Genomic DNA, 24,845 nt, shown 5'->3' with positions numbered 1-24,845 from the left:
GATGTGCAGCCCATGGTCGAATGGGTAGAGCATCTGTGCTGAGGGAACAGGGTTCGAAAATAACCTTCGGAAGAACTTCTGTCACTGAGCATGTCGCAGTGTGTAGACATATGACGCTTTTCAACGAACCTCTTTCATGCCGACTTGGGTCACTGTAGGCGCGGGACCGGATAGCTGCCACTTGTCGAAAAAACAGTTTGAAGCCGACTTGAAACACTGGCTATGTGCCATTTGGTCTGTGGGTCTTCAATGAACCTCTTTGACGCCAACTTGGATAACTAGGTATGAGCAACAGGAGAGGTGCCTCGCTCCAATGCCAAAAAGATCCTTTAAATTAATCCGATGCTGGAGGCCATCAAACCTTCGTCACAAGGGTTTCTCATGGTCAGTAACGCGACGGTGTAGCAGGCTGCGCCACAAATGCATTGGGTATGTGCCGCTTTTCAACGAATCTCTCGCCAATTTGGGTCATTGAGGATGTGCGACTGAGTGGGTGACGTGCGAGGGAACAATTTACAGCACCACACGTTTCTCAGCGTTCGCACGCACCGGTGTGCCAAGCATTTCGGAGGCGACGCGCAGACTTCGCAGCGGCCGCGCTAGATGGCGTGAAGCGTGCTTAAAGCACCCCGAAAGAGGTGCCCCGCTGCAGTACAAGCCTCACACACGGCTCGTTTCAACGGCGGCCACACGTTGGGTCGCTATGTTGATTCAATGCTAAACGCATTAAGCCGACCGTTACCGTGAGATGAGTTCTGCCGGTTTTTCTGTCTGCAACTGAGGAGCAGCACGTATATAGCGACCCAAGTTGGCGTCAAAGAGGTTCAATGAAGAGCGGTACATATCCAGTGGCACATACCCACGGTACCCATGTTGTTGCAACAGTTGGTTTCAAACCTGGTTCCAGCAGCAACACGTCGCCCAGTGCTCTACCAATTGTACTACGAACTACCCATTGACGCTAGTTGGCGGGAACACGGTTAGAGACACAGACAGGCAGATAGACAGAGAGATAGCAGCAACGCAGATAGACATCTGGAAAGTGCGTGAAGCGTTCCAAGAATGCTAATCGCGTTTAAAGATCAATGAGATGTACTTAAAATTCTAGACTGCGATGTATGTATTAAAGCCAGATTAGATCAAGCAGGCTTGATTACTGTTTCTCATCGCCCTGTATCAAAGGGGATGCCAATAAAAATAATATTATCGTGCCCTTTTCGTTATATTTTTTGTGCTTTTACAATTACTGGGATCTTGCTTGCTGTGCATACGATGTTGTTATATACTAATATTTGTACGCGTTGCTTGGATATATATTTATGTACTTTTGCCCCTCCTGCTTGGGCCCTATTTCGGGCCTGAAGTATTCTGTAAATAAATAAAAAAAATAAAAAATAATCCCCGTCATGCTCGGAATTTCTGGTGTACCTCGTGACATAAGAGAATCCGTTGTTGACGCCGCTTGCGTGGTTGCTCCAGGAGTCGCAGCTGTTGTCGTCGAATGCTCCACCGTTGCGCTCGGAATGAATGCCTGCGTGGTAGGTGGCGCTGCTTGACCCGGAGTGTTTGACCCTGAGTTAGTGCCAAATTGTTTTCCGACCAAATCCCATAGAAAACGTCCACCTTCCCGAAGCGCTGAAATTCAAAGCGGATGGAAGCATTAACTGGTAAGTGGTCGAGATAAGCAAGAGACGGTTAGAGTATCGATGAAATAAAACGTAGGGATGAGATTGAAAGAATTGCAGTCGTTACAGGCATAGGTGAAATATAGACATTTCAAATATTCCGAGAGAGCCCATCTCAAAGTCAAGTCGATATTAATGCTATTGGCATTGAAGCTCTTAGCGACAAACCGTACTACCACCGCAGAGACGCACCAGGTGTGAGGCGTGCATGCAGCTGTGATGCTCCCTCACCTTTCTCTACGGACACGCTGCGCCATCCACTGGTGTCGCCGCGGAGTCCGCGCGTGGCGCGTGTGTGAATGTATCATCATCAGCCTATATTTATGTCCCCTGCAGGACGAAGTCCTCTCCCTGTGATCTCCAATTACCTGTCTTGCCCTAGCTGATTACAACTTGCGCCTGCAAATTTCCTAACTTCATCACCCCACCTAGATTTCTGCCGTCGTCGACTGCGCTTCCCTTCTCTTGGTATCCATTCTGTAATTATAATGGTACAACGGTTATCCATCCTACGCATTACATGGCCTGCCCAGCTCCATTTTCCCCTCTTCATGCCAACAGAGACTGGAGGTTAACAAAGAAGCTCGAGAACAAGTTAAGGACCGCACAGGGAGCGTTGGAACGAAAAACGTTAGGCGTAACGTTAAGAGACAGGGTGCGAGCGATGTGGATCAGGGAGCAAACGGCGCTAGTTGATATTCTAGTTGACATGAAGAGGAAAAAAAGGAGTGAATATATATATATATATATATATATATATATATATATATTCAGAAGCCAACAAACAGTAACACCAAGGACAGCATAGGGCGATATTACTTGTGCTTACTGATTGAATTAAAGAAATGATAAATTGATGGAAATGAAAATGGGATGAAAAAGAACTGTCTGCAGGTGGGCAACGATCCCACGTCTTCGCATTACGCGTGTGAAGCTCTCACCATTGAGCTACCGCGGAGCCGTTTTACCATCCACTTTCTGGCGTATTTATGTTTTACTACTAGAACTAACCGTTTCAGTGTTAGCCAGCGCCACCATTCAGAAACCTAGGTGGCGGATGTGGAACATCCTTTCTGCCCCAGGCGTCACGAGCACGTGATTGTTTTGGGTGATGGCAACTGGTCAATAAATGCACATATGCTACCTGAAGGCATCAATGTTGCCGGATTCCAGCCCTCGATCGTTATGTAATGAACGAGATGGACGGACGGACGGACAGACAGACAGACGGACATACGGACGGACGAACTGACCGACCGACCGACCAACACACAGACAGACAGGCGGACGGACGGACGGACGGACGGACAGACAGACAGACAGACAGACAGACGGACGGACGGACGGACGGACGGACGGACGGACGGACGGACCGACCGACCGACCGACCGACCGACCTACCGACCGACCGACCGACCGACCGACCGACCGACCGACCGACCGACCGACCGACCGACCGACCGACCGACCGACCCACCGACCGACCGACCGACCGACAGACAGACAGACAGACAGACAGACAGACAGACAGACAGACAGACAGACAGACGGACGGACGGACGGACAGACACAGACAGACAGACAGACAGACAGACAGACAGACAGACAGACAGACAGACAGACAGACAGACAGACAGACAGACAGACAGACAGACAGACAGATGGACTTGCAGATGGACTTGCAGACAGACAGATGGACTTGCAGACAGGCAGACAGACAGAGGGACAGACGGACTGACGGACAGACAAACAGACAGTTGGACAGACCGACAGACAGACAGACGGACAGACAGACAGACAGACAGACAGACAGACAGACAGACGGACTTGCAGACAGACAGACAGACAGACAGACAGACAGACAGACAGACAGACAGACAGACAGACAGACAGACAGACAGACTTGCAGACAGGCAGACGGACTTGCAGACAGGCAGACAGACAGACTGGACGGACGGACGGACTGACCGATGACGGACCGACCGACCGACCGACCGACCGACGACAGACCGACCGACCGACGACCGACCGACGACCGACCGACCGACCGACCGACCGACCGACCGACCGACCGACCGACCGACCGACCGACCGACCGACCGACCGACCGACCGACCGACCGACCGACCGACCGACCGACCGACCGACCGACCGACCGACAGACAGACAGACAGACAGACAGACAGACAGACAGACAGACAGACAGACAGACAGACAGACAGACAGACAGACAGACAGACAGACGGACGGACGGACGGACGGACGGACGGACTGACCTACTGACCGACCGACCGACAGACAGACAGACAGACAGACGGACGGACGGACGGACGGACGGACGGACCGACCGACCAGGCAGGCAGGCAAAGAACTTTATTATTATCCGGAGGCGGCGCTCGACCCCCATTAGGGGGTGACACCGGTGGGCCACTCCCACGACGGGACGGGGAGGTTAAACTCCACGGCCATGTCGCGGGCCCTCTGGATGGACCGACCGACCGACCGACCGACCGACCGACCGACCGACCGACCGACCGACCGACCGACCGACCGACCGACGGACGGACGGACGGACGGACGGACGGACGGACGGACGGACGGACGGACGGACGGACGGACGGACGGACGGACGGACGGACGGACGGACGGACGGACGGACGGACGGACAGACAGACAGACAGACAGACAGACAGACAGACAGACAGACAGACAGACAGACAGACAGACAGACGCACGGACGGACGGACGGACGGACAGCAGAAATACACATAAACACCTGAAGAGTGCGTGAAGGCATCCCAAGAATGCTAATCGCGTTTAAAGATCAAGGAGATGTAGGTAAAATGCTAGATGGCAACACATGTATTAAAAGCAGTTTAGAACAAGCAGGCTAGATTACTAATGGTCGTCGCCCCGTCTCAAAGGGGATGCCAATAAAAATAATAATCCTCATTATGCTCGGAATTTCTGGTGTACCTCGTGACATGAGCGATTCCGTTGTTGACGCCGCTTGCGTGGTTGGTCCAGCGGTCGCAGCTGTTGCCGTCGAATGCTTCGCGACGGGTGGTGGCTCAGTGGTGGCATTTTTTCTCTGTCGTTGCACCTCCTCCCACCAAGTCGTGTTCGGTGGGTCGTAGTAGAAGTGCACGTAGTAATCGGTGATGTCCAAGGTTGAACGAAGCGCCTTCAGGAGATGCGACTTCTGCTCGCAGCTTCCGGTGTAGTCGCCGAGGTCCACAGACCTGACCGCGGCTCCGCGGTACTGGCGTCCCATTACCATTCTCGCCTTCAAAAGAAAATACCAGTATTTCATATAACGAACGCGTACTCGTGTAAGAAAAGTAATGCGGAATTACAAGCTCGGGTGCAGTTTGATATTCACTCAAAATTTGCAATACGATCGTGAAGTACCACACCGAACCCGCGATATTTGGTATATTATTCCAATGAGTGACAACAGATGTAAAACAGTAGTAATTGTGGGCGTTAGTACAACTTCATGGTTGACGAAATGCTTTGCAATGATTCAGTCTCGATGAGAGCTTAAAATGTTCATGCAGGTAAAGAGTTCTCGGAATTTTTATGTTACCATGGTATAAGAGGTCAGTATATTTAGTCTAGAAATAATTTTTCCTTGAGAACGTGGTTTCAAGTTTGCCCTCGTAAGCAAATCCGAAGCAGTAGACTACCTTGGAGTAGTCTTGGTATGCAAATCTGATGGCTCATTTTGCATGGCTTCTACTTTACTGATTAATTGTTTTTGATATGGACTCAAGAATAAATCACCGCACTCTAAGCTTGCCCTGACTAGTGCTTTGTAGGCATTTCGTTTGACATGGACAGGAGCTTTGCGCAATTTCATTTTTCAAGGAAGACAGTTTGCCTTCAGCTTTCTGACATATGGTTTAAATATGGAGAGTACAATTAAGATTAGATATGAGGTTAAGACCCAAATATTTCATCTGATCATTTTTGTTAATTTCGGTGCTTCGAAGGCTATATATAAATTTAAGAACCGTTTTCTTATTGGTAAATGATATGCAATGGGCTTTTCACGTATTTAATTTCATACCACAAGTGTTACACCAAGACGAGATTGACTGCAGTGATTCATTAAGATTTAGTTCATTGCCTGTGTTACGTAAGGCTGTATAACAACACAGTCGTTTGCAAGGAGTCACACATGAGCGTGATCTTTAACAGAGAACTGGAGGTCATAATATAATTTATGAATAAGAGGGGGGCTAGAATTGACCCTTGAGGCACTCCGGAATAAACATTAAGTTGTTGCGAGGTAAATTTGTCGATCGCCACACTTTGTATTCGTTTTTTAGAAAGCTAGAAATGTATAATATTATTTTACTTTGAATACCCAAAGCTGATAGTTTTGTAATTAAATCCTCATGTAAAACTACATCTAATGCTTTGGAGAAATGTAAAAAGAAATTGTGTCTAACTGGCCATCATCATTAATTGCATTAGCCATGCCATTTTTTATTTCAGCGATTTGAGTTATAGTTGAATGACCTGATATAAAACCATGGTGTTCACTTTCAGTTATTTAACTTCTAAGTGAGTTTTTATGGCCTTTAAGAATATGTGTTATTTTACAGCATGAGCTCGTTAAGACACAGGGTGGTAATTGTTTAAATCTAGTTTCGAGCCCGATTTGTGTATTAGGATTTTCTTCGCACATTGCCAATCCTCTGGCAACACTCACGTTCCAAGCAAGCTTTTGAATATATTACGCAAGTACTTAGATACCCAAACTGCATATCGACTTAAGAATGAGTCAGTGATGTAATCGGGGCCAGTGGAATTTTTCAAATAAAGTTTTTGCAAAAGAGAAAGTATGCCCTCTTCACTTACGGTTAACTCTGCCGTGGGAATCTTCGAAGCAGATGTTCGCACAGCATTTGAAGGACATTTTGTAAAACCAGTTTGAAATATTTATTCGACTGATAATCGATGGCACGGTTTCATTGATAACTTGGTTCGAAGTTCTGATTTGCAAGATGGTTGCCCATTCATCTGACAAATATCGCCAAAATTTTTCAGGGCTGTGCGCCATAAGTGAAAGTAATTTAGTGTAAAAAAAAAACACGTCAGTTAGCTCATGCAATCCTCTGCTGTAAGGTAATGATAAGATTTTCAGAACCAGTGTTGTTATCCCCTTTTCAGCCGTCATTTTACTTTCAGTTTTAGTTGGATTATTTCACGAGTTACCTATGGCTACTCTTTGTTAATGCGTTTTTTTATATTGCAGAATGAAGCTTTCTTCCCAAAATGTCACAATATTTGTAAAGCCTGTTCATAATTACCTTACGTCTGTTATCTCACTGAACGCAAGACATTCGGATTCCAGAAAACTTAACACGGCCGAGTCACCTGCCCGTGCACAATCTTTGATGTAAGTAGGTAGTGGCTTTTTGTATTGCTTAGTCAAGGAGTTTATATTGCGAACAAAGAAGTGGCTCTCCATGCAGGTTCCACCATACAGCACCTCTGGACGCACCGGTGATCCAGGCGTGGATGCAACGGTCCAGGTTGGGTCCCACTGGTGAACCCACGCTGTTCGCTCGAAACACCTGTTAGACGGTTTCCGTTTCAAGAGGCTGGCATCCGAGCGAACAACCATCATGGTAGTGCTTCTCTAACCCCGATCATTTCTTGAGATTTGGGCATATCGGTACGTCCTCATGAAGGCCTTTCGGTGTAGTTCAACTAGTAGTTAACTTCCAACTAGCTGTTGTTCGAAGTTGGCGCTTTGCGTCTGTCTTGTTCTCCCTCTGCGTCGATGTACTGTAGTTGCGCGACAGCGAAGGGCATTTGACCCCGTTTCATCCTCCGCAATCTCTTCAGATAACGCGGGTAGTCGCACCGACTCCATTAGCGGTGGGTATGATGCACCTTCAGGCGGTAAGATGCGCTCGCCATCCAGATAAGGACCCAACAAGCCTTCTACATCTCATTGTCGAAAAGGACCTTTACCGAGTGATGCTCTTATGAGCACATCGTCGCTAGCCTAGTGATTACGCTGTGGATGCGGCATGTATTGGCACCATACGCGAACTATAACTTTGTCACCGGTAATAGTTACTTCTCTGCTAGCACAACACGGCTAAATATACTATTCAGTGGTCGTGAGGGCTCCAGCCCCTGCATCACGCAGCTATTCGAGAGCTACTGTCCCAAAGTCTCCGAAGCCGACAGAAGAGACTGCAGCACTTTTGAGCCATACACCAGAATGCATTTGAGTGTGCAGAAAATCTCTATGGAAAGACGAGCTGACAGATATACCAAGGCATTGATTATTTTTAGAAAATCATTCAGACCTCGCTCACTGTGGCAATCGATGTAAGAGAAAACTGGCAAGGCGAAACGGCCTCACACAATAAGTGACTCGGTGAGGTCTTTCCTCGGGTCTCGCGCAGCAGAGCATCGCGCTATTGTGCCCGGAGACTTTCGTTCAAGATCCACCATAGAAGACGTGTTACTTTTTAAAAATAAAAGGACAACTTTTCTTAAGTTCCCGCTGAATCTACTCGGCAAGAATCCGGCCGATCGACTCATCCCCGCCAGACCTCACGGGGTGGTAGGCAAGTAAACATTTGCTTAAAAATAAAGAAAAAGGTACAAAGAAATGAAAGCACTTTATACTACGAATGCGTCGTGGTATGGTCGCGAATGGCCACCAGACATGGTAGGGCACGGCTTACCTTGCGGCGTATGCTGTCATCATCTTCGTAGGCCACGTACTCGTCCGCCTGCTTGAGGAACGAGCAGGCCTCTTCACCGAAGCGTTCTCGCTTCCAGCCATTCTTGATGTGGCTGCACAACTGCGTTCGCGGAATCATGAACCGGAAAAGTGATCTGTGTAAAGGCTATGACAGTGAATGTCTCGATGTTCGGCGAAAATGTATGTCACAATCTCCTACGCATTGTGGCGAAGACAGACTGTATGTACAGTGCGGGAACACGAGATGGACACGCGTTGACGCACACTGTGCTCCTGCCCGTTTCGTGTTCCGGCAACAAACCACCATCAAGCCCAACTTTCCGCACTGTTGAAAGCATAGTTTCGGGCAGGCTCTGTCGTAAGAAGACGAGAGGAGTACAATAAAAATCAATGCCATTAGGAAGAAATTCGCTTCGTTGTGACACAAGGACTGTGATTGAGCAGTAAAAATACTTGTCGCTACGACAGACATATCCGACGTGGCTACGGCAGCGCGTGTCTCAAAATATAGTAAATATATTTCTCCCCTCAGAGAAAAGAAATTGCTTGTCATGGTTTTGAGTGAAGTGCAAAGGAAATTGCGGTTTCTGGGTCGGATGACGCTGCATTCAACTTGGCCGCTGCATTGAATTTGTAGGTGAAACGCTTCCTTTCGTGCCTATTGCAAAACGAAAGCCTTCAAAACTCTCCGCAATTGCATTTATAGACAAAGGCTCACCGACCGGTGCTATGCTCACGTCACAGGCATAACAAGCGCAGTAAATGTGAATGGAATGGTGACACGGGCACCCACACGATCGTGCTATAGTCGAAAACTGTTTTTCTCATTTTTTTTTTCAAAAGATTAAGGGCTTTGAAAAAGTTTGTGCTGCTTTTTGAGGCCAACGGGGTACACTCCTTCAAATATAAACGTTGAAGTAGTCTCAGCAAGAAATTAAGAAAGCTCGCATTCATTACAATTTCCTTAAGGAAGCGCATATATATACGCATAGGGGTGTCTTGGCGAACGTTAGCCAAGCTGTTCAACGGAAAAGAAGATCTAAAAAATATATGGTTCAGTATAGGATTTTAAAACCTACGGCGTTCGGTCGTCAGACCTGTGCCGACCGATCACATAGGTTTTATAATTGTATCTTGCATCGTGTTTTTTCTTTTTATATTTGTTTTCGTTGAAAAGCCTGACTAGCGTTAACTGGGACACACGATATGCTTTCGTGACTGGCCTTCGCTTCGGTGATCTTGTTATCACTCTCGCTCGAGCGGCAGCCGATGAGAAAACACGTTCACGAAACTTAAGTTCTGTGAATGTTGGCGCTGTTTCAGTACTCTAGCTAAATTTTGCCACGACCTGGAAGTTGGCTCTGATTACATAGATACTACAGACGTAGCAAGGTTCAAAGGCCCGCATCCACAATATACATTTTACTTAGGTCCTACTCAACAGCATCTCCTTACTGGCCGGTTCTCGGTCGTTTGCTATTAATGACGGCAATCGTCTCAATAATGAGACGATTGGTGTGGTGTCGGACAATTGCGTACGACACTTACATATAACAGAAGCTTTTTTAAAGAGGGCCCTGGGCCCGCATTCACAAAGACACCTTAGGCTAGAATTATTCATAACAGCAAGTTTTAGACAACCGTGTTACTGGACATAATATTAGTGAAAGCGGACGACCAATGGCAAGGCGTACTCACTGAACGTTATTTTTTTGTGAATCTGGGCCTTGATAAATACGCGCGCTTTCTGTACATGCCTAAATAATCGGTCTGATGAAACATAATGCAGCGTTCTCTTTTTTTATGCGAGCAACCATTACTACTGATGGTTGCGCTATCACGGATTGTACTATCATGGATTGTACTAACACTTTCAACACTTTACCTTTGTTTCTTTCTTCAGTTTTTAACGCCAATTGTAAATCTTAGTTGGATAAGTCATTATCATCATCATCAGCCAATATTTATGTCCACTGCAGGACGAAGGCCTCTTCCTGCGATCTCCAATTTCCCCTGTCTTGCGCTAGCTGACTGCAATTAGCTCCTGCAGATTTCCTAACTTCATCACCCCACCTAGTTTTCTGCCGTCCTCGACTGCGCTTCCTTTCTCTTGGTATCCATTCTGTAACTCTAATGGTCCACCGGTTATCCATCCTACGCATTACATGGCCTGCCCAGCTACATTTTTTCCTCCTAATGTCAACTAGAATATCGGCTATCCCCGTTTGCTCAGTGATCCACACCGCTCTCTTCCTGTCTCTTAACGTTAGGCCTACCATTTTCGCTACATCGCTCTTTATGCCGTCCTTAACTTGTTCTCGAGCTTCTTTGTTAACCTCCAAGTTTCTGCCCCATATGTTAGCACTGGAAGAAGGCAATGATTGTACACTTTTCGTTTCAATGACAGTGGTAATCTGCCAGTCAGGATTTGGCAATGCCTACCGTATGCATTCCAACCCAATTTTATTCTTCTGTAAGTTTTCTTCTCATGATCCGGGTCCCCTGTGAATAATTGACGTAGATAAACGTACTCCTTTGCAGACTCCAGAGGCTGACAGGCGATCCTGAATTCTTGTTCCTTTGCGAGGCTATTCAACATTATATTTGTCTTCTGAATAATAATCTTCAACCCCACTCTTACACTTTCTCGCTTAGGGTCCTCAATCATTTGTTGTAATTTGTCCCCATTGTTGCTGAATAGCCCAATGTCATCTGCAAACCGAATGTTGCTGAGATATTCGCCATTGATCCTCACTCCTAAGCCTTCCCAGTCTTAGAGCTTGAGAACTTCTGGTGTCTCCTTGTCTGACCCCTTTCTTGATAGGTAACTTTCTACTTTTCTTGTGGAGAACCAAGGTAGCTGTGAAATCCTTCTAGATTCCACAGTTGTCTGAGTTCGATAAATAGTTTACCTTAAGTATTTTATTTTCGTTGAACACAGGAAGCCTGTTAACAGTGCCGTAAACACACTGTCGCTGTCAGTTAACGAGAATGCTCGCCGCAGCAGCTTTCCTTCGTAGTAACCTCCTCATGGTAAGAAAAGTAGTATATGTGGCAGGTAGGGAGATACATAAAAATGTTGAGATTATATACAAAGTTTCATGAAGAAAACAGGATGGCCGATTGCTCTGCCTAGAAAGTCTGCGTCGTACACTTCACAACATTTGTAATCGTCGTAGTTGTCACACTGCTCAGCACTGTGACAACATTCATTCGATTTGTAGAGTGAAAACTGCAGAGTGTCATTACCCACTCGATGTGTGTGATACTCTGCAGACTTACCTCGAAAAATGCGAGAAAACCCTGTAGCTTCGTGTAGGGCCCACTGTGACCCGGGAATACGGTGTGAACGCCGGAGGAGGTCGCAGCCACCGCAGTGTATGTTCGACCGGACAGCGGAATGTCAAGCACTATTCGCTGGCGTGGGGCACCTTTCTCTACTATGAGCTCCGCCCTGTCAATCTGCAAGACGAAGGGCAACATGCTGCCTTTCAGGATTTGTCACTGCGATACGTGTTAAGAGCAGCATGTAATACTATGTTACAATGTAAGAATCGATTATAGTATAACTGCACGATGAAATACATACTATACTGTCGCCATGCTGCTTTTTATCATAACCGGTACATCGTGGCTCTCCTCTTTCACAGCGTCTGCTTACAACTCTCGTGCACGTTTTTTTTTGCTTTGGTGTCAACTTAGTCAACAGATTAGGTGCCATTAGCTAGCATGAAACAGTAAATTAATTTCGCTATACGTAAATGCTATTGCATAGTGCTGGATTGTGGAAACTGTCGAAGTTTGTGAGAGAATTACACAAAGAGTGAATGTTTGCTGTATGTAAATTTCAAGGACAACATGCGATAAATATAGTGAACGTCATTCTCTATGGGGTGCAGCTACATACTTGTGTTCGCCCTTCGAGATGTTTGTTGCAGTGCGTATTAGTTCAGTGTTTGTCAAACTTTTTGCTGTCATGGGCCCGCAGTATATAGAACGGCGATTTAGTGACCCCGTTGAGCACATTTATTTCTTCATTTTTAAAGAAGAAATGACGTTTTGGAGCGGGATTGTAACGCTGAATGAATGTTGTATCAAAACCTACAGCCACGTCGCATGATCACCAATCTTATGTTGCTTACCCGAAACGCGGGTGGCTGTTATATTCCTTCGAAAAAAAATTCTGACTGCTCTCGCTGTAATGTCAATCGAGTGTAGGAAGCGACTTGATGCAGGTCGTCGCAAATTACTCTACAGACGCCTGGATCGCTTATCTGTGATGCTCGCCAAAGGAGTGTCTTCATTGCGCTGCTCGCGGACCTTCTTGGACGTACTTGAGAACGCCTGGCATAGATGGCGCTGCAAACTTACTACATTCTCATCCCTGCCCGAACCCTACTATGGAAAGCTGTCGGCTAAAAACGGCACTGTTAGAAGACTTTTAGGGATGATTTTTTTTGATGCGGGAGGATTTGCTGCAAAGCATGAATAATAAAAGAAAGCTAAATAAAAGCCTCCAACTCTGCATCGTGCCAGAACTACAGCAGTTTTTTGCACATATATTGTCCATGACCCAACGGTCGTAGTTTTCAGATAGGTTTGCTTTCAAAAGTACAGCCTTCCTTAAATTCTTCATTCTGATCACCCGCTTTCCAGGACACACACAATGCAGGTGTCGAGCATCCGAGTTTGTCACAGGGGCCGAGCACTTGGGGCGTGTCTCTTGGTCATCTTTTGTCGATCCCCCTTGGCAAACCTTCAGCCGGAGAGGCCACCTGAGTTACGCTGCTGTACGTTTACTAAATACACTGTCCGCATTGGCAAAGAAGTGATATGCTTATAGTCTTTCACGAATGCAGTGCATTTAAGAATGAGAATTGGTATACGAATGCTGGTACATCGCTGTGAGTTCGCATCACTACATCGTTGCCAAATATGCCTCGCCGACTGGTCAAAAAGAATGCTGTTCTAACGAACTCTTAGTTTCTAAGATTTCACGCACAACCCTGTTGCAAGCGTAAACACCAGTTTAGTCGGACATACAGCACTTAATCATAGACATTTAGGCACGACGCACCGAGGTGCTATCAGGTGACATACACCAGGCTGTAAAAGCGAGCAGGCAGTTAGCGAACTATGCGCCATTATACAGCGCTGATGACCAGAACAATGTTTCCGAGGTTGAACAAAGAATAGAAAGGCTACGTATACTTGCATCTGTCATGTCCATGGTCCTTGTTACATTTAAAAATGCTCCCTTTGGAAATTCCAGGCAGTCACTTGTTTTAACCAAGAAAAAGTTGACTTCTCTGAGAAGAAAAAGGAGACGAGAAGAAAACAAGAATTAAGTTCATGTTTTGGAAGTACGCCGGTGCTCTTCTGCTGGAAGATTTGCGTCTAAAAATCGTAAAACTATATTGCAATGAAATATCCAGCTTCTAAGTTGTACTATGACCAACACCAGAAAAAATGGCATCAAGGAAAAGGAAATGTCAGGTGCAAAAATTCTGATTGAGTAGCCTTGGGAAAAGTGCAAAACTTTCGCTACCGGAAGGAGGTCACGTTGTGAAGTAAGGATAAATCAGCTATCACGAATAAATTTAACAGCAATGCTCGAAGCGTTGGCACTGCGGCTATAATGAAAAAAAAAGTCGTTTGATCTCTAGAAATTTTGCGGCGCTTTCGGGAGAAGTGCCAAAGAAAATGTAGCGGGCGCAGCTGTCAGCCCCGAATCTCGAGCAGATTACTTTCTATAGAAAGGCTACAGCTATAGCTGTCTCTGAGGCAGCGATTCATGTATTGGTTTCTAGTAATAAACAGCAAGGACATCTAGGGAACCACCGGGCTTAGCGACGTGTTTGTATAAAACTGTCTTGCTGGAGCTTGGTATGGCTAAGGATCCATGAACTATAAAAACTTTATGAACACTTCTTTGTGTGAGAACCTTCATTTCGGCTTTTTCTGCCACCGGCTGATAAAAAGTATGAAAGTGCTTCTCACTGCAAGGAAACGGTGTAATTTATACAGCTTCGCGCAATATACCAAGGCATATTTATATACACATCCACGGACTGAACTTAGGCGATATGTGCCTTATGTAGAGTACACTGCTGGCCTGATGGCATTGCATGGCTATACGCCCATCTAGCAGCACGCACGCACGCACGCACGCACGCACGCACGCACGCACGCACGCACGCACGCACGCACGCACGCACGCACGCACGCACGCACGCACGCACGCACGCACGCACGCAAGCACGCACGCACGCACGCACACGGACACGCACGCACGCACGCACGCACACGGACACGCACGCACGCACGCACGCACGCACACACGCACACACACACACACACACACACACACACACACACACACACACACACACACACACACACACACACACACACACACACACACACGCACGCACGCACGCACGCACGCAGACACATACAAAGGAAGGCATCTGGCGAACATTCGTGTTCCCGCCCTGCTGCGTCTGATTTCAAGTATTTTGGCATTGGTCTTATACGAATGTGCATTTCTGAATACTCACTGCGTCAGCTTCTCGATGTCGAACAGGTGGTGAGTGGTGCTGTCAAAAACTGGTAGCGTGAACGTGATAGTCCAGTTCTTGCGATGCTCTGTCAGACCGTAGTTGATTTGCTGCATGTCCGAAAGGGAGCGACATGACCTAGTAAGTACGCTTTCTTCCGATCCTTCACTGTTTTCACTGTTTTCACTGTAACAGCTTGCCTTGAGTAAGCCTAGCGCCCATAGGTTCAGTCTCTCTATTATATGTTTTATTTCAATCATTACATTCGAGACGCGCGAAGAGATGCTTCGAGATATAATTGTCCTTATTCAGGGGCGGTTGTAGCACGAGCTTCGTCTTTTTAAAGCGCTGTTTAAAAAGATAGGGGCAAGTTTGAATTTAATATCTTGTGTATTGCTGTTTCAAATAATGAAATAATTTCCTACTACTGTACCATTTGCTGCTTGCCTTCAAATGGTACAGGGGGGCGAATCGCATGTGGCGGTGAGCGAGGGTGTTGCGAGAGTAATGGCATGGATTGGTTAGGCCTCCATACAACCACTTCCATCCCTGCTCTCCCTCTTGAGTGTTCATAATTGAGCGAGGCAAAATTTTAAATAAGAGGAAACCGGCGATCTCAGTTGTAGAAACTCTTTTCTTTTCTTTCTCCATTGAGCTATTCCGCACAGGGGTAGCTGAGGTGGGGAGGAGAAAAGAGAAGAGAGAGAATATGCAGAATAAGAATAGGAAGAGTGCAGTGATTATGTGCACAAACTCGATATGAGGCACACAGCTCTCTGCCGCTCTGTGCTTTACCAAACTGTCCATGAAACTCTGTGGGCTACTGATATGCATCCCATATAGGGTGAAGCGCTCTCACCCTAACGAATGGATGGATGTAGCGGGCGTTGTCCCAACTGCGGGTCGAATCCTGAAGCGACGCGGACCCCGAAAAGAAGTCTAGGACGACGCCATCGAAGTCGTACGTATTGAGCCACTGCGCCAGGCTCTCCGTCATGTCCTTCCAGAGGTGCACTTCTGGAAAGAGCTGCCAGTACTTTTCCACTGGGTCGTGAGGGCCGCCCACAGCAAGAAGCAGCTTCAGCTTTGGGTTGCGATCTTTGAGGCCCCTAAGCTGGGCGAAGACTCCTTTCAATGCGCAAGGTGGAAGGAAGAGCCTTGATAAGTATGAAACATTGGTAAAGGCAATAATGCACAGGACGCTGTGTTAAGCAAGTTGGCTACTTACTGTGCGGTGGCAGAAGCCAGATAGGGTTGTAGAAGAAGGAATTGGCATCCGATTTTGCCTCCGGATCTGAGTGAAAAAATAAATAAATAAAATAAGCCGCAGTAGGTCTAAGCGTATTCCGTAAAACGAATGAGGCGGAAAATTTTAATGGAAACCTTGCGTCAGGAGGAAAATGAAAGAATCACAGGCTTTTTCTCTTGCTTATTCTTAGCTCTTTTGATAGTTACGTGTATTATCTACCACTTATTAAACTGACTTTGTCTACAGTAATGCAGCGGGACTGTATAGTCATTTGAATATTGCCAGATTATCTTGGCCCAAATTCTTAAGAATTTTAGTGAATCCTCGTACCAGCGAACGGGCTTATACTGTAACGACGTATGCAGATCGACGGCATAGTGCAAGTCAGCGCAACTCTTTTCCGCTTAATAAAAGATAAGTTCCAAAAGAAAACCCGGACCACGTGTTGTCGGATCATGGGTATCTCTAAAGCCAGTCTACGTATTAGAATAGCGCATTATATTCGGCATATTCTTTAGTTTACTTGATTTTCTTTGATTTAGCCATTCGGTAGAAGGCACTGGGTGTATGCCCATTCTGGACCATTTCTGTAGAATGGGCGTGTGATAATGTGACATGGGGAGCAGGTAATCTTTAATTGTAGCAAAATATGGGTGGTAGTTCCCTGTGCACACAACTACCGTCACCATTACTCCCTCGATAAGCGTCATCGCCTTCGTCCTCGTGGACAACATAGCTGCGTAGACGACTCACACTGCGAACGTGGTCATAAAGAGCTTCAGTAAAACTTCAATTGGACCTGTTGGTGCATAATTTTGAGCTTAAACTTACAGCGCAAACACCAAAGACGAACTACAAAAGGAAGATACGACACACAAAGCGGCAGTGCGTGTCGTATCTTTCTTTTGTAGTTCGTCTTAGGTGTTTGCGCTGTAAGTTTAAGTTCATAAAGATCTTGACGGAAGCTTCGCTTCGCATGGGTTCCAACATGTGCATTGGACCTGCGTGATATTTTTTTTTGTAAAAAGGAGTCGACAAGCGAGTGGCCACGAAGAGAAACAAGTAATTCGCGTGCACCGAGCGTGAGCTCCTTATCGGTGAGCTTGATCCAGCCATTCTTTTCGTTGACGGTCACGTGTGAGTAGACGACTGCGTTGCAGAGTTCGGCGGGGATGTCGCGAACGGTGGATTTGTAAGGCTCAGGCCGCCAACGGGAGAAGCCGTCCCAGAAGCAGAAGGTGTAGAAGTTGGGCTTCTGAGCCGTCGCAGCGGCTGAAACAGAGAGCACAGTGAATTTAGACAGTGTTGCACGAACTCGTCTAATCGTGTGGCAGGCTTGTGCTATAGACATTGGCAGGTACTATCGGACAGCACTTTGGCGCTGTGAGATGGCAGTGTCGCAGGGTAGCGCCGCAATGCAAGGAAACTATAGCAATGTTTACACCTACACCTTGCACGGATTTGGCATGCAACCTCTCAGACTTGCAGACTTGCATGCCGGAAGAGTGGTTTCAATTATTTTTATTGATTTTTTATTATTACTCTCAAGGCCAAAGGAATTAAAGAGGCGAGTCGGTTACAGCAGACGAAATAAAGAAAAAAAAGGCAGTTAATTAGCATGTTTAAGTACAATGGCTTCTGATTATACAGTTTTAGCTAGGGCTTACGTCGTCATGAGAAGTTGGTAGCAAACTAAGATAGTAAAGGGGTAAATGCAAGATGCACTCAGGTTACAAACATAATGTAAAAAAAAATCTTATCTGCACTGAAATTTTAGAGCATAATTGTAGCACGAACACGAGTGAGTTGGCGAAAATTAGTGTTGCTTAAGCAACAGGAAATAAATAATAAGCGGAATGTGGTGTAGCTTGGAAGAGTTGTAAGCTCAGCACTGAGCAATACCTTCAGGAGCAGTATCTTAAAAGTGCGATTGTTCTTGTTGTAAAGACATATTCATGTGACTTTTTGCAGTTCGAATTTGTAAGTGCAATTTAGAACACATTTGTTTAAATACACATCTATGTAGGAGGGCAAGCTGCTCGAAAACAAAGTGGCATGTAGAAAGGCATATTCAACAATAGATCACATTCATGTCATCCATCAGGTAATTGAGAAGCGTGCAGAATATAGCCAACGCCCATATATGACCTACGCAGTATACAAAAAAGCGTTCGATTAATTACAGATAAACGCAGTCATGGAGCCATATAAAAGGAGTAGAGAAAGAATATCTTAGGATACATGTAGGAAGATTCCGCAGTCATCATAATTCTACACAAAAAAGTGGATAAAGTCCCCAATGAAGGAGGGTATCAGGCATCACGGCGCATCTATACAATGCCTGGATACATAAACTAACCTAACAGCTTGAATGCTTCATCCAAGCATGCAGCGCTTGGAAGAAGCAGTTAGAGTAAGAAGAATCAAGTGTATTAATCAATTGGAGCCATTTCAACAACCTTCGGTTGCAGATGGCGTCGTCCTGTTCAGCAGCGCTAAAGATTAGGTATAATAAATTATTGAAGGTTCCAACCAGCGAAATGTAAGAGTAAGTTTGATGAAACGTATGTAGAATACTCTAAGGCTCTATATAGCCTGGCAAGATAATTAAAGTTCACGGTAGTCAGCTTCTAAAAGCTGTTAAGAGTTCACTTATCTAGACCAAATGGTCACTGGGAAAGCAGTACCATGGGAAACAAAATTCCAGACGAATAAAAACGGTGGGAGCTCACATGGCAGGTACTCCCAACGTTATGACTAGCAGACCATCATCACTTAAAAAAAAAAGGAAGTGTAACATCAATACATCCTACCTGTCAGTGTGAGACGAAAACTACACAGAAACTTGGTCGCCATGGCAACAAAGAAGCTTCAGAGGAAGCTAAGCAGAGCGCAATTGGCGACGTAGTGGAACACGGTAGGCTTAACATTAGGAGACAAGGAGCCGGAGGTGTGGATGAGCTAGCAAACGCGTTTAGCGGATAGTCTAGTGGAACTTAAGAGGAAGAAATTAGTTTACCAGGTGACGTAATATGTAGAGCAGGTAAATAGTGGTCTATTAGAGTAAGAAAAAAAAGCGAGGAAAAGGTGATGTGAAGATATTAGGAGATTAGCAGGTTTAGAATGAAACCACCTGACGCTAAGCAGAGTTAGAGATCGTCAGGAAAGGCCTCCGTCCCGCCCGTAGTGGACGTAAAATAAGCTGGCTGCGATGGTGTACTATATTGCTAATGTATCGATAAGAAAATTTAAGAAGCCTGTGCTTCACAGAAAATACATAGACAGAATACAGAGACAGAAGGCAAAAGGCAGGGAGTTAACCAGAGCGGAAAATCTGGTTTGCTACCCTAAACTAGGGAACGGGGGAGAGGGAGGTAGGAAGTTAAGAAGAACGTAGTGAGAGAGAGAGAGGCAGGGAACACAGACACACGATCACGGCTGGTCAATATCACCGCAGATTATCACAGCGCAGTATCACTTTTAGAACAACGAACACCACTTCAGGACACAGTTGTTCGTGCAGTCATGTTGGCCTCAAGGACTGCAGCAATGTCTTGAGTAGCCTTCACTCCAAAGTTCTGATTACAATATACGAAAGGCACCTGCGGGTTTCAAGTGCGTGGTGACGAAAACATGGTCATATATTGTATGTTGTAGGTTGTATATTGTAACAAAGTATTTTTTCCCTCATACACCAGGCTTTCTGTTTGATAGGTGGATAAAAATTGCAAGGAAACGTCCGCTTTCTACATAAACAGATATCCAGATGCTCTACCGCGCTTTTGTGTGTGTGTTGTGGCTTAGCTGCGCCTAGAAGCATAAAATATTCTAAAGAGGTTTGTCGTACGTAAGGCAAGCTCAGCTATTATCTGAATGCAGAAAGTGCTGAGACCAATCAAACGTACCTCCAGTCAGGAGAAAAATGCAAGCAGCCAAACGTAATCCGGGAACCATAGCTGAAGCGCTGAAACAGGGGAAAAAATGAATTGCGTAAGATGGCTCATTGTGTCCTTCCCAGTACTGTTAATACCTCCAACATGGCAGACGTAAGCAAGAAAAATAACAACGAAAAAAAAACAATTAAATGTTTACCTATAATCGATGCTGCGGTTCCAAAAAAAAACACAGTCGTAAAATTTTTAACCAAAATATCGGGCGTACATTCTAAAACAGCTCCACAGCGCACGTCATCGATGGGCGAACTGGTGCTGGTGGGCGAGCACTGATATCGCTATTAAAATGCCACGTAGAAAAGGTGCTGCACATGTCGCTGGTATTAAGCTATACACTCTTTATAGCGAGCGCTCTTTCGGCGAAGCGAAGGAATCAACCGAACTAGCAGGCCTCGATGAAAGATTTACAGATAAACAGATAACTTGCGATAACTTGCATGAGCGCCTGTCGACGCTCATGCCTGTGCTGCGCCATTCTTTTAATATGACTGCTTTTATCTTTAGATAAAGAGGTCACGCGCACTCCGTAACAATGCCTTGCAAAAGACAATAACGTTGTTACAGCGCAACACTTTTTGGAAGGAAACAAGGAGACAGGAAAGACCGGTGACTTTCAACTGAGTTTATTGAAGACATTCCAGCCGCTTTTATACAGGGGAAGTATTTAGATGTCAATCTTTCCTTCAATTTTAATGCACATACTTGTCGGTGCTATCAGCCTGGGAGCGCTAAGAGTGGCCTCCATTTTGATAGTGGCCATTGAAAACTAATAAAAAGAGGCATTGCCACCATGTGAATTCAGGCCGCCCGTGACAATTCATGTGAGAACAAGGCCGAAATCAGTTTAGAAAACCAGACAGGAAAACTGAAAGCTGCTGGATATCCTAGCAGCGTTATCGTAACCGTTTGTGAAACCTTTCTTCAGAAGGTGAAGTGCGGAAAAACTGGTCACAAAGGAAAAGAACAAAAATAAAAGACCGTTGCATGTTATTCCATATGTACATAAGTTCCCTCACGATTTGAAAAAAAAATAGCAACCACATATGAAATCAGTTTGCTGTTTTCCGCGCCTTGTAAACTTTCTAAAGTCTGTGTCCTAAATAAGAATAAGTCTATTGGAAAGTGCAACATTGCTCACGAAAACAGATTTACTGATTGCCAATCAGATGTCTACGAAATACCGATGAAATGTGGATATATATATATATATATATATATATATATATATATATATATATATATATACAACAAACGGCAATGCTTTAACGATCGTGCCGCAGCCAGCATCACTACAACGTAAGAAATGGTTGTGGTAGCCGTATGGCTGTGCATTATAAGGAGTGCAAGTGAAAGCCATTATATTCCACAAGGCAAGGTTCCTGAAAAAAGCAAAAACTGAAAAAAAAGAAAGGGAAATTTTAGAAACGTTTTTCATCAGGAAGGCCGCGGATCGATGCATTAGCACACCTTCACTTCACCTATCTGATAGAGAGTTTTCATCCCGTGGTTAACGCTGCTATCATGTATAATCACACACGTGTTGGTACGTTTGCGCTGTGCTAGCGGAACGTGTTAGCTGTTGTTAGATGTTGTGGCGCGTGTTGGCGGAACGTTGTTGCGCATGCGCCTGGTTCTTCCCCTGTATCAAAGCGGCTGAAATTTCTTCAATAAACGCAGTTGAAAGTCAGCATTCTTTCCTCTTTGCTTCTTTCCAAAGCTGTTGCGCTGTACCAAGGTTATTCATCATCATCATCATCAGCCTATATTTATGTCCACTGCAGGACGAAGGCCTCTCCCTGTGATCTCCAATTACCCCCGTCTTGCGCTAGCTCATTGCACTTGCGTCTGCGAATTTGCTGGCGCAAGGATATTCAGTATGAGCCAACTCGCCCAAATCAAGCAGTTGTTGCCAAAAACACTCTCTCAATGATGAAATACTAATCAAGGTGCTGCGGAAGTATTACCCCGCACAGCCGCTACAGGGCCATTCATCAGTAGACCGTAAACGTCATTATTTTAACAGAATATATCGCGTTTCGCTGCGAACAAAAACCCCATTGTAGTCAAAGCTTCAGACTGGTCGTATTTTGTAATGGATATTACTCATCGATATAGTTCATTCCTTATCATTCGTTAGGTCAAACGGTGAATCGTGGCCCTGATGCTACGACGCGAGAGCCCATACAATGGTGAAGTTCGCCAGCTGTGGAAGAAGACTACGACGAACGCGCGAGCAGTTGCAAGAACGCGTCTCTGTGACCACGTGACGTGTGCAACGCGGCACGCACTAGGCACACCTTTTAGTAAGCCAGAGCTGTCGAGCAGCCGTGGCTTCGGATCGGACAGTCATCGGCGCACCTGGCGCCACCTGCAGTAGTTTGCACGCCTCATCAGTTCACATTGCGCCGCCTTCGGCAGCCTTTCGTGACGCCGCAGCGCTGTCGCATTTACCGCAATGGCGCCAAGACGACTGCAGCCGCTGAGCAGTGCTAGGATTACCAGCAGTGTTGAGTGTTAGCACTCCACACCACGCCGTTACTACGAAATGCTTACGCATCGTTCGGATAACTCCTGAGGAGATTCTACAGTAAATGTTTTAGAAGCATCACGAATTAATCATGAACCATAGTTTTTTAACAAAATACTGCGTATCAAATTATGAAGTGAACATTTTTAGAATTGTCCGACGGAGGGCTGGATTCGAACACAGGACCTGTAGCACAAATGTCCGATATTGAAACATTTAGGCCACGAACGCATGCATCGACAAGCGGCATAGAATGTCCTTGCGAATTTATCGCGGGCAAGCCAGTGCCATGAGACACTTCGTGCGTTTCGATTTGGCCACCTCGACAAGCTGAACCGATGCAAATAGTAGCGATTGTACGTGTTCGCCGCGTCTTCTGTACTCCGAAAAGTATAGATTGATCTGATATTTGTGACAATGAAGACATATAAAGCGTAATAAACAAAGCCACAAGAATGTCTGAGTCTACATAGCGTTGTCGTTCCCATGGTGGCTGAACTATTGCAGCGGCAGAATTGCCTCTAGTGATTATTTTAGGAAAGTCTATGCCTACAATCGTACGGAGAAGTACGGCGGCCCAAAATCACACACAAAAAACTGGAGGACGCTTGAGCTTCGCCTTTAAGAGTAGAACGCGATAGCGTTATCGGGACCCGTTCGCATCGCATCGCATCGTTCGCATACGGCAAGTAGGCTTGATTTAGTGCAACACTCAACGTGGGAAAGCCAGCTTACAAAGACCAAGCTTACACCGATCCCCTTAAAGTCGTCTTCACTGTTAAACTGAAATGCATTGCTGGAGAGACGCTTTTCCAGGGGCAATATAAGTGGTCTTATATGAAAATGTGAAGGCCCTAGCACCTTTTTTATTTTATTAATTGTTTGCTATTGCCCCGACGCGCATCAGGTCTGGTAGAAATGCTGGAAAAGGGGTTTGTGTTTGAGTTCCCTCGCAGCAGAATTAGGTTTATTCGTACATTCAAATCACAATCGACGCCGATTGGTAAACAATCCGACGGCGAATCCGACACTGAATAGTAAAGTCATACGTTACCAATTTTCTGCCGGATTTCACTGTGAGAAATTCAGTTTTTGATCATCAAAGCCTTGCACCACGTGGAGGGCCTGCGCGGTCGATATAGTTGGATGATTTTCTCCGCCAGCCGCGATCACACGCCGCTTGCCGCCGCCGGATTTTCTGCGACCCGGGGCCCTTAACGATATCGTGTTAAAAATTATGAAGAAACAGCCATGGTTTCTATCCAAGTATGTGTTCAACACGCTTTTGGGAGGTGGTTATTCGTGCCACCATGTTGCGCTATGGGTGGCGCACCCCTTCTCACCGTGCCTAACTTGTACGCGGGCGGCCAACTGGCACTTCGGGTGCCAGTTCACCAAGCATCAGTTCTCAATCCCGCGTAGCGTCTGCGACCAGAGGTGCAACGTCTCAGCGGCAGCGACAGCAGGGAAGAATTAGAGAATGCTGCCCTTAGCACCGTGCTGGTTTTACTGCTGTGTTCAACCGACTACTTTGAGTACGGTGAAGCGAAATAGGCGGGACAAAGTAAGGCGACACTGACGGTACTGACAACTGTGAACGCCTAATGGAAAATCTTGCTGCAGCATGACTGCAGCAAGGGTATATAGCCACAGTTAGGCGGGTTTATTCACTTCTGTATTGTTATTATGACTCTTGTGCCAGTTGTGCGCAGATGACAGCGTACGCAGGCTTTTCTATTGTCACGTTTCGTGAAGGGCTTGTCCCCGCGTTTTGTGCAACTTTCGCCGCATCTCCTTGTTTCTGCGCCTGCTCTTTTCGTTGCTGGTTTCGGGGTGTATTGGGCTCATGCGCGCATTGTCTCGCTGCAGCGAAATTTTGCTTCTATGTGGCAGCGTTGCGTCTGCCGATGCTGGCACTTATCACCGGGCAGCAATGCGTAGTAATTGTTGATGACCGCCTTAAAGGTGCACAGGAAGCGTTTATGGCTTGAACTATTTGTATGTGTATCGAACCATGCTAAGCGAGAAGGACGGAGAAGGGGAGCCAGTGGTATAACGGTAGTCAGGAAGCGTAACCAGGACAGAGTCTTTTGGCTACTGTATATTGGGGGAGGGCTGAAAGCGGAGAACAA

General features: G+C 46.0%; 1 protein-coding gene across 23 annotated transcripts in view; it reads right to left on the bottom strand.

Moving 5' to 3' along the window:
* The window catches only part of LOC119458857 (endochitinase-like), a 45,100-nt gene extending 24,576 nt beyond the window's left edge, over positions 1 to 20,524 (bottom strand). For 17 of the 23 annotated variants that reach the window (XM_037720720.2, XM_049670654.1, XM_049670655.1 and 14 more), the window contains exons 1-11: positions 20,326 to 20,524; positions 20,139 to 20,197; positions 17,311 to 17,505; positions 16,213 to 16,278; positions 15,844 to 16,112; positions 14,985 to 15,094; positions 13,640 to 13,733; positions 11,707 to 11,886; positions 8,405 to 8,524; positions 4,662 to 4,971; positions 1,429 to 1,635 (exon numbers count right to left, since the gene is read on the bottom strand). In XM_037720720.2, coding sequence (XP_037576648.1) covers positions 1,429 to 1,635; positions 4,662 to 4,971; positions 8,405 to 8,524; positions 11,707 to 11,886; positions 13,640 to 13,733; positions 14,985 to 15,094; positions 15,844 to 16,112; positions 16,213 to 16,278; positions 17,311 to 17,505; positions 20,139 to 20,187 — 1,600 coding nt within the window. In that variant the 5' untranslated portion in view covers positions 20,188 to 20,197; positions 20,326 to 20,524. The remainder of the gene's footprint in view (positions 1 to 1,428; positions 1,636 to 4,661; positions 4,972 to 8,404; positions 8,525 to 11,706; positions 11,887 to 13,639; positions 13,734 to 14,984; positions 15,095 to 15,843; positions 16,113 to 16,212; positions 16,279 to 17,310; positions 17,506 to 20,138; positions 20,198 to 20,325) is intronic. The other 6 variants (XM_049670657.1, XM_049670674.1, XM_049670665.1 and 3 more) reach the window with 2 other exon arrangements.
* Positions 20,525 to 24,845: the final 4,321 nt, after the last annotated feature.

This window comes from Dermacentor silvarum, chromosome 7 (genome assembly GCF_013339745.2).
Source record: "Dermacentor silvarum isolate Dsil-2018 chromosome 7, BIME_Dsil_1.4, whole genome shotgun sequence".
NCBI lineage: Eukaryota > Metazoa > Arthropoda > Arachnida > Ixodida > Ixodidae > Dermacentor > Dermacentor silvarum.
The sequence above is the reverse complement of the archived record's forward strand: the minus strand, read 5'-3'. Positions and strand labels throughout refer to the sequence as shown.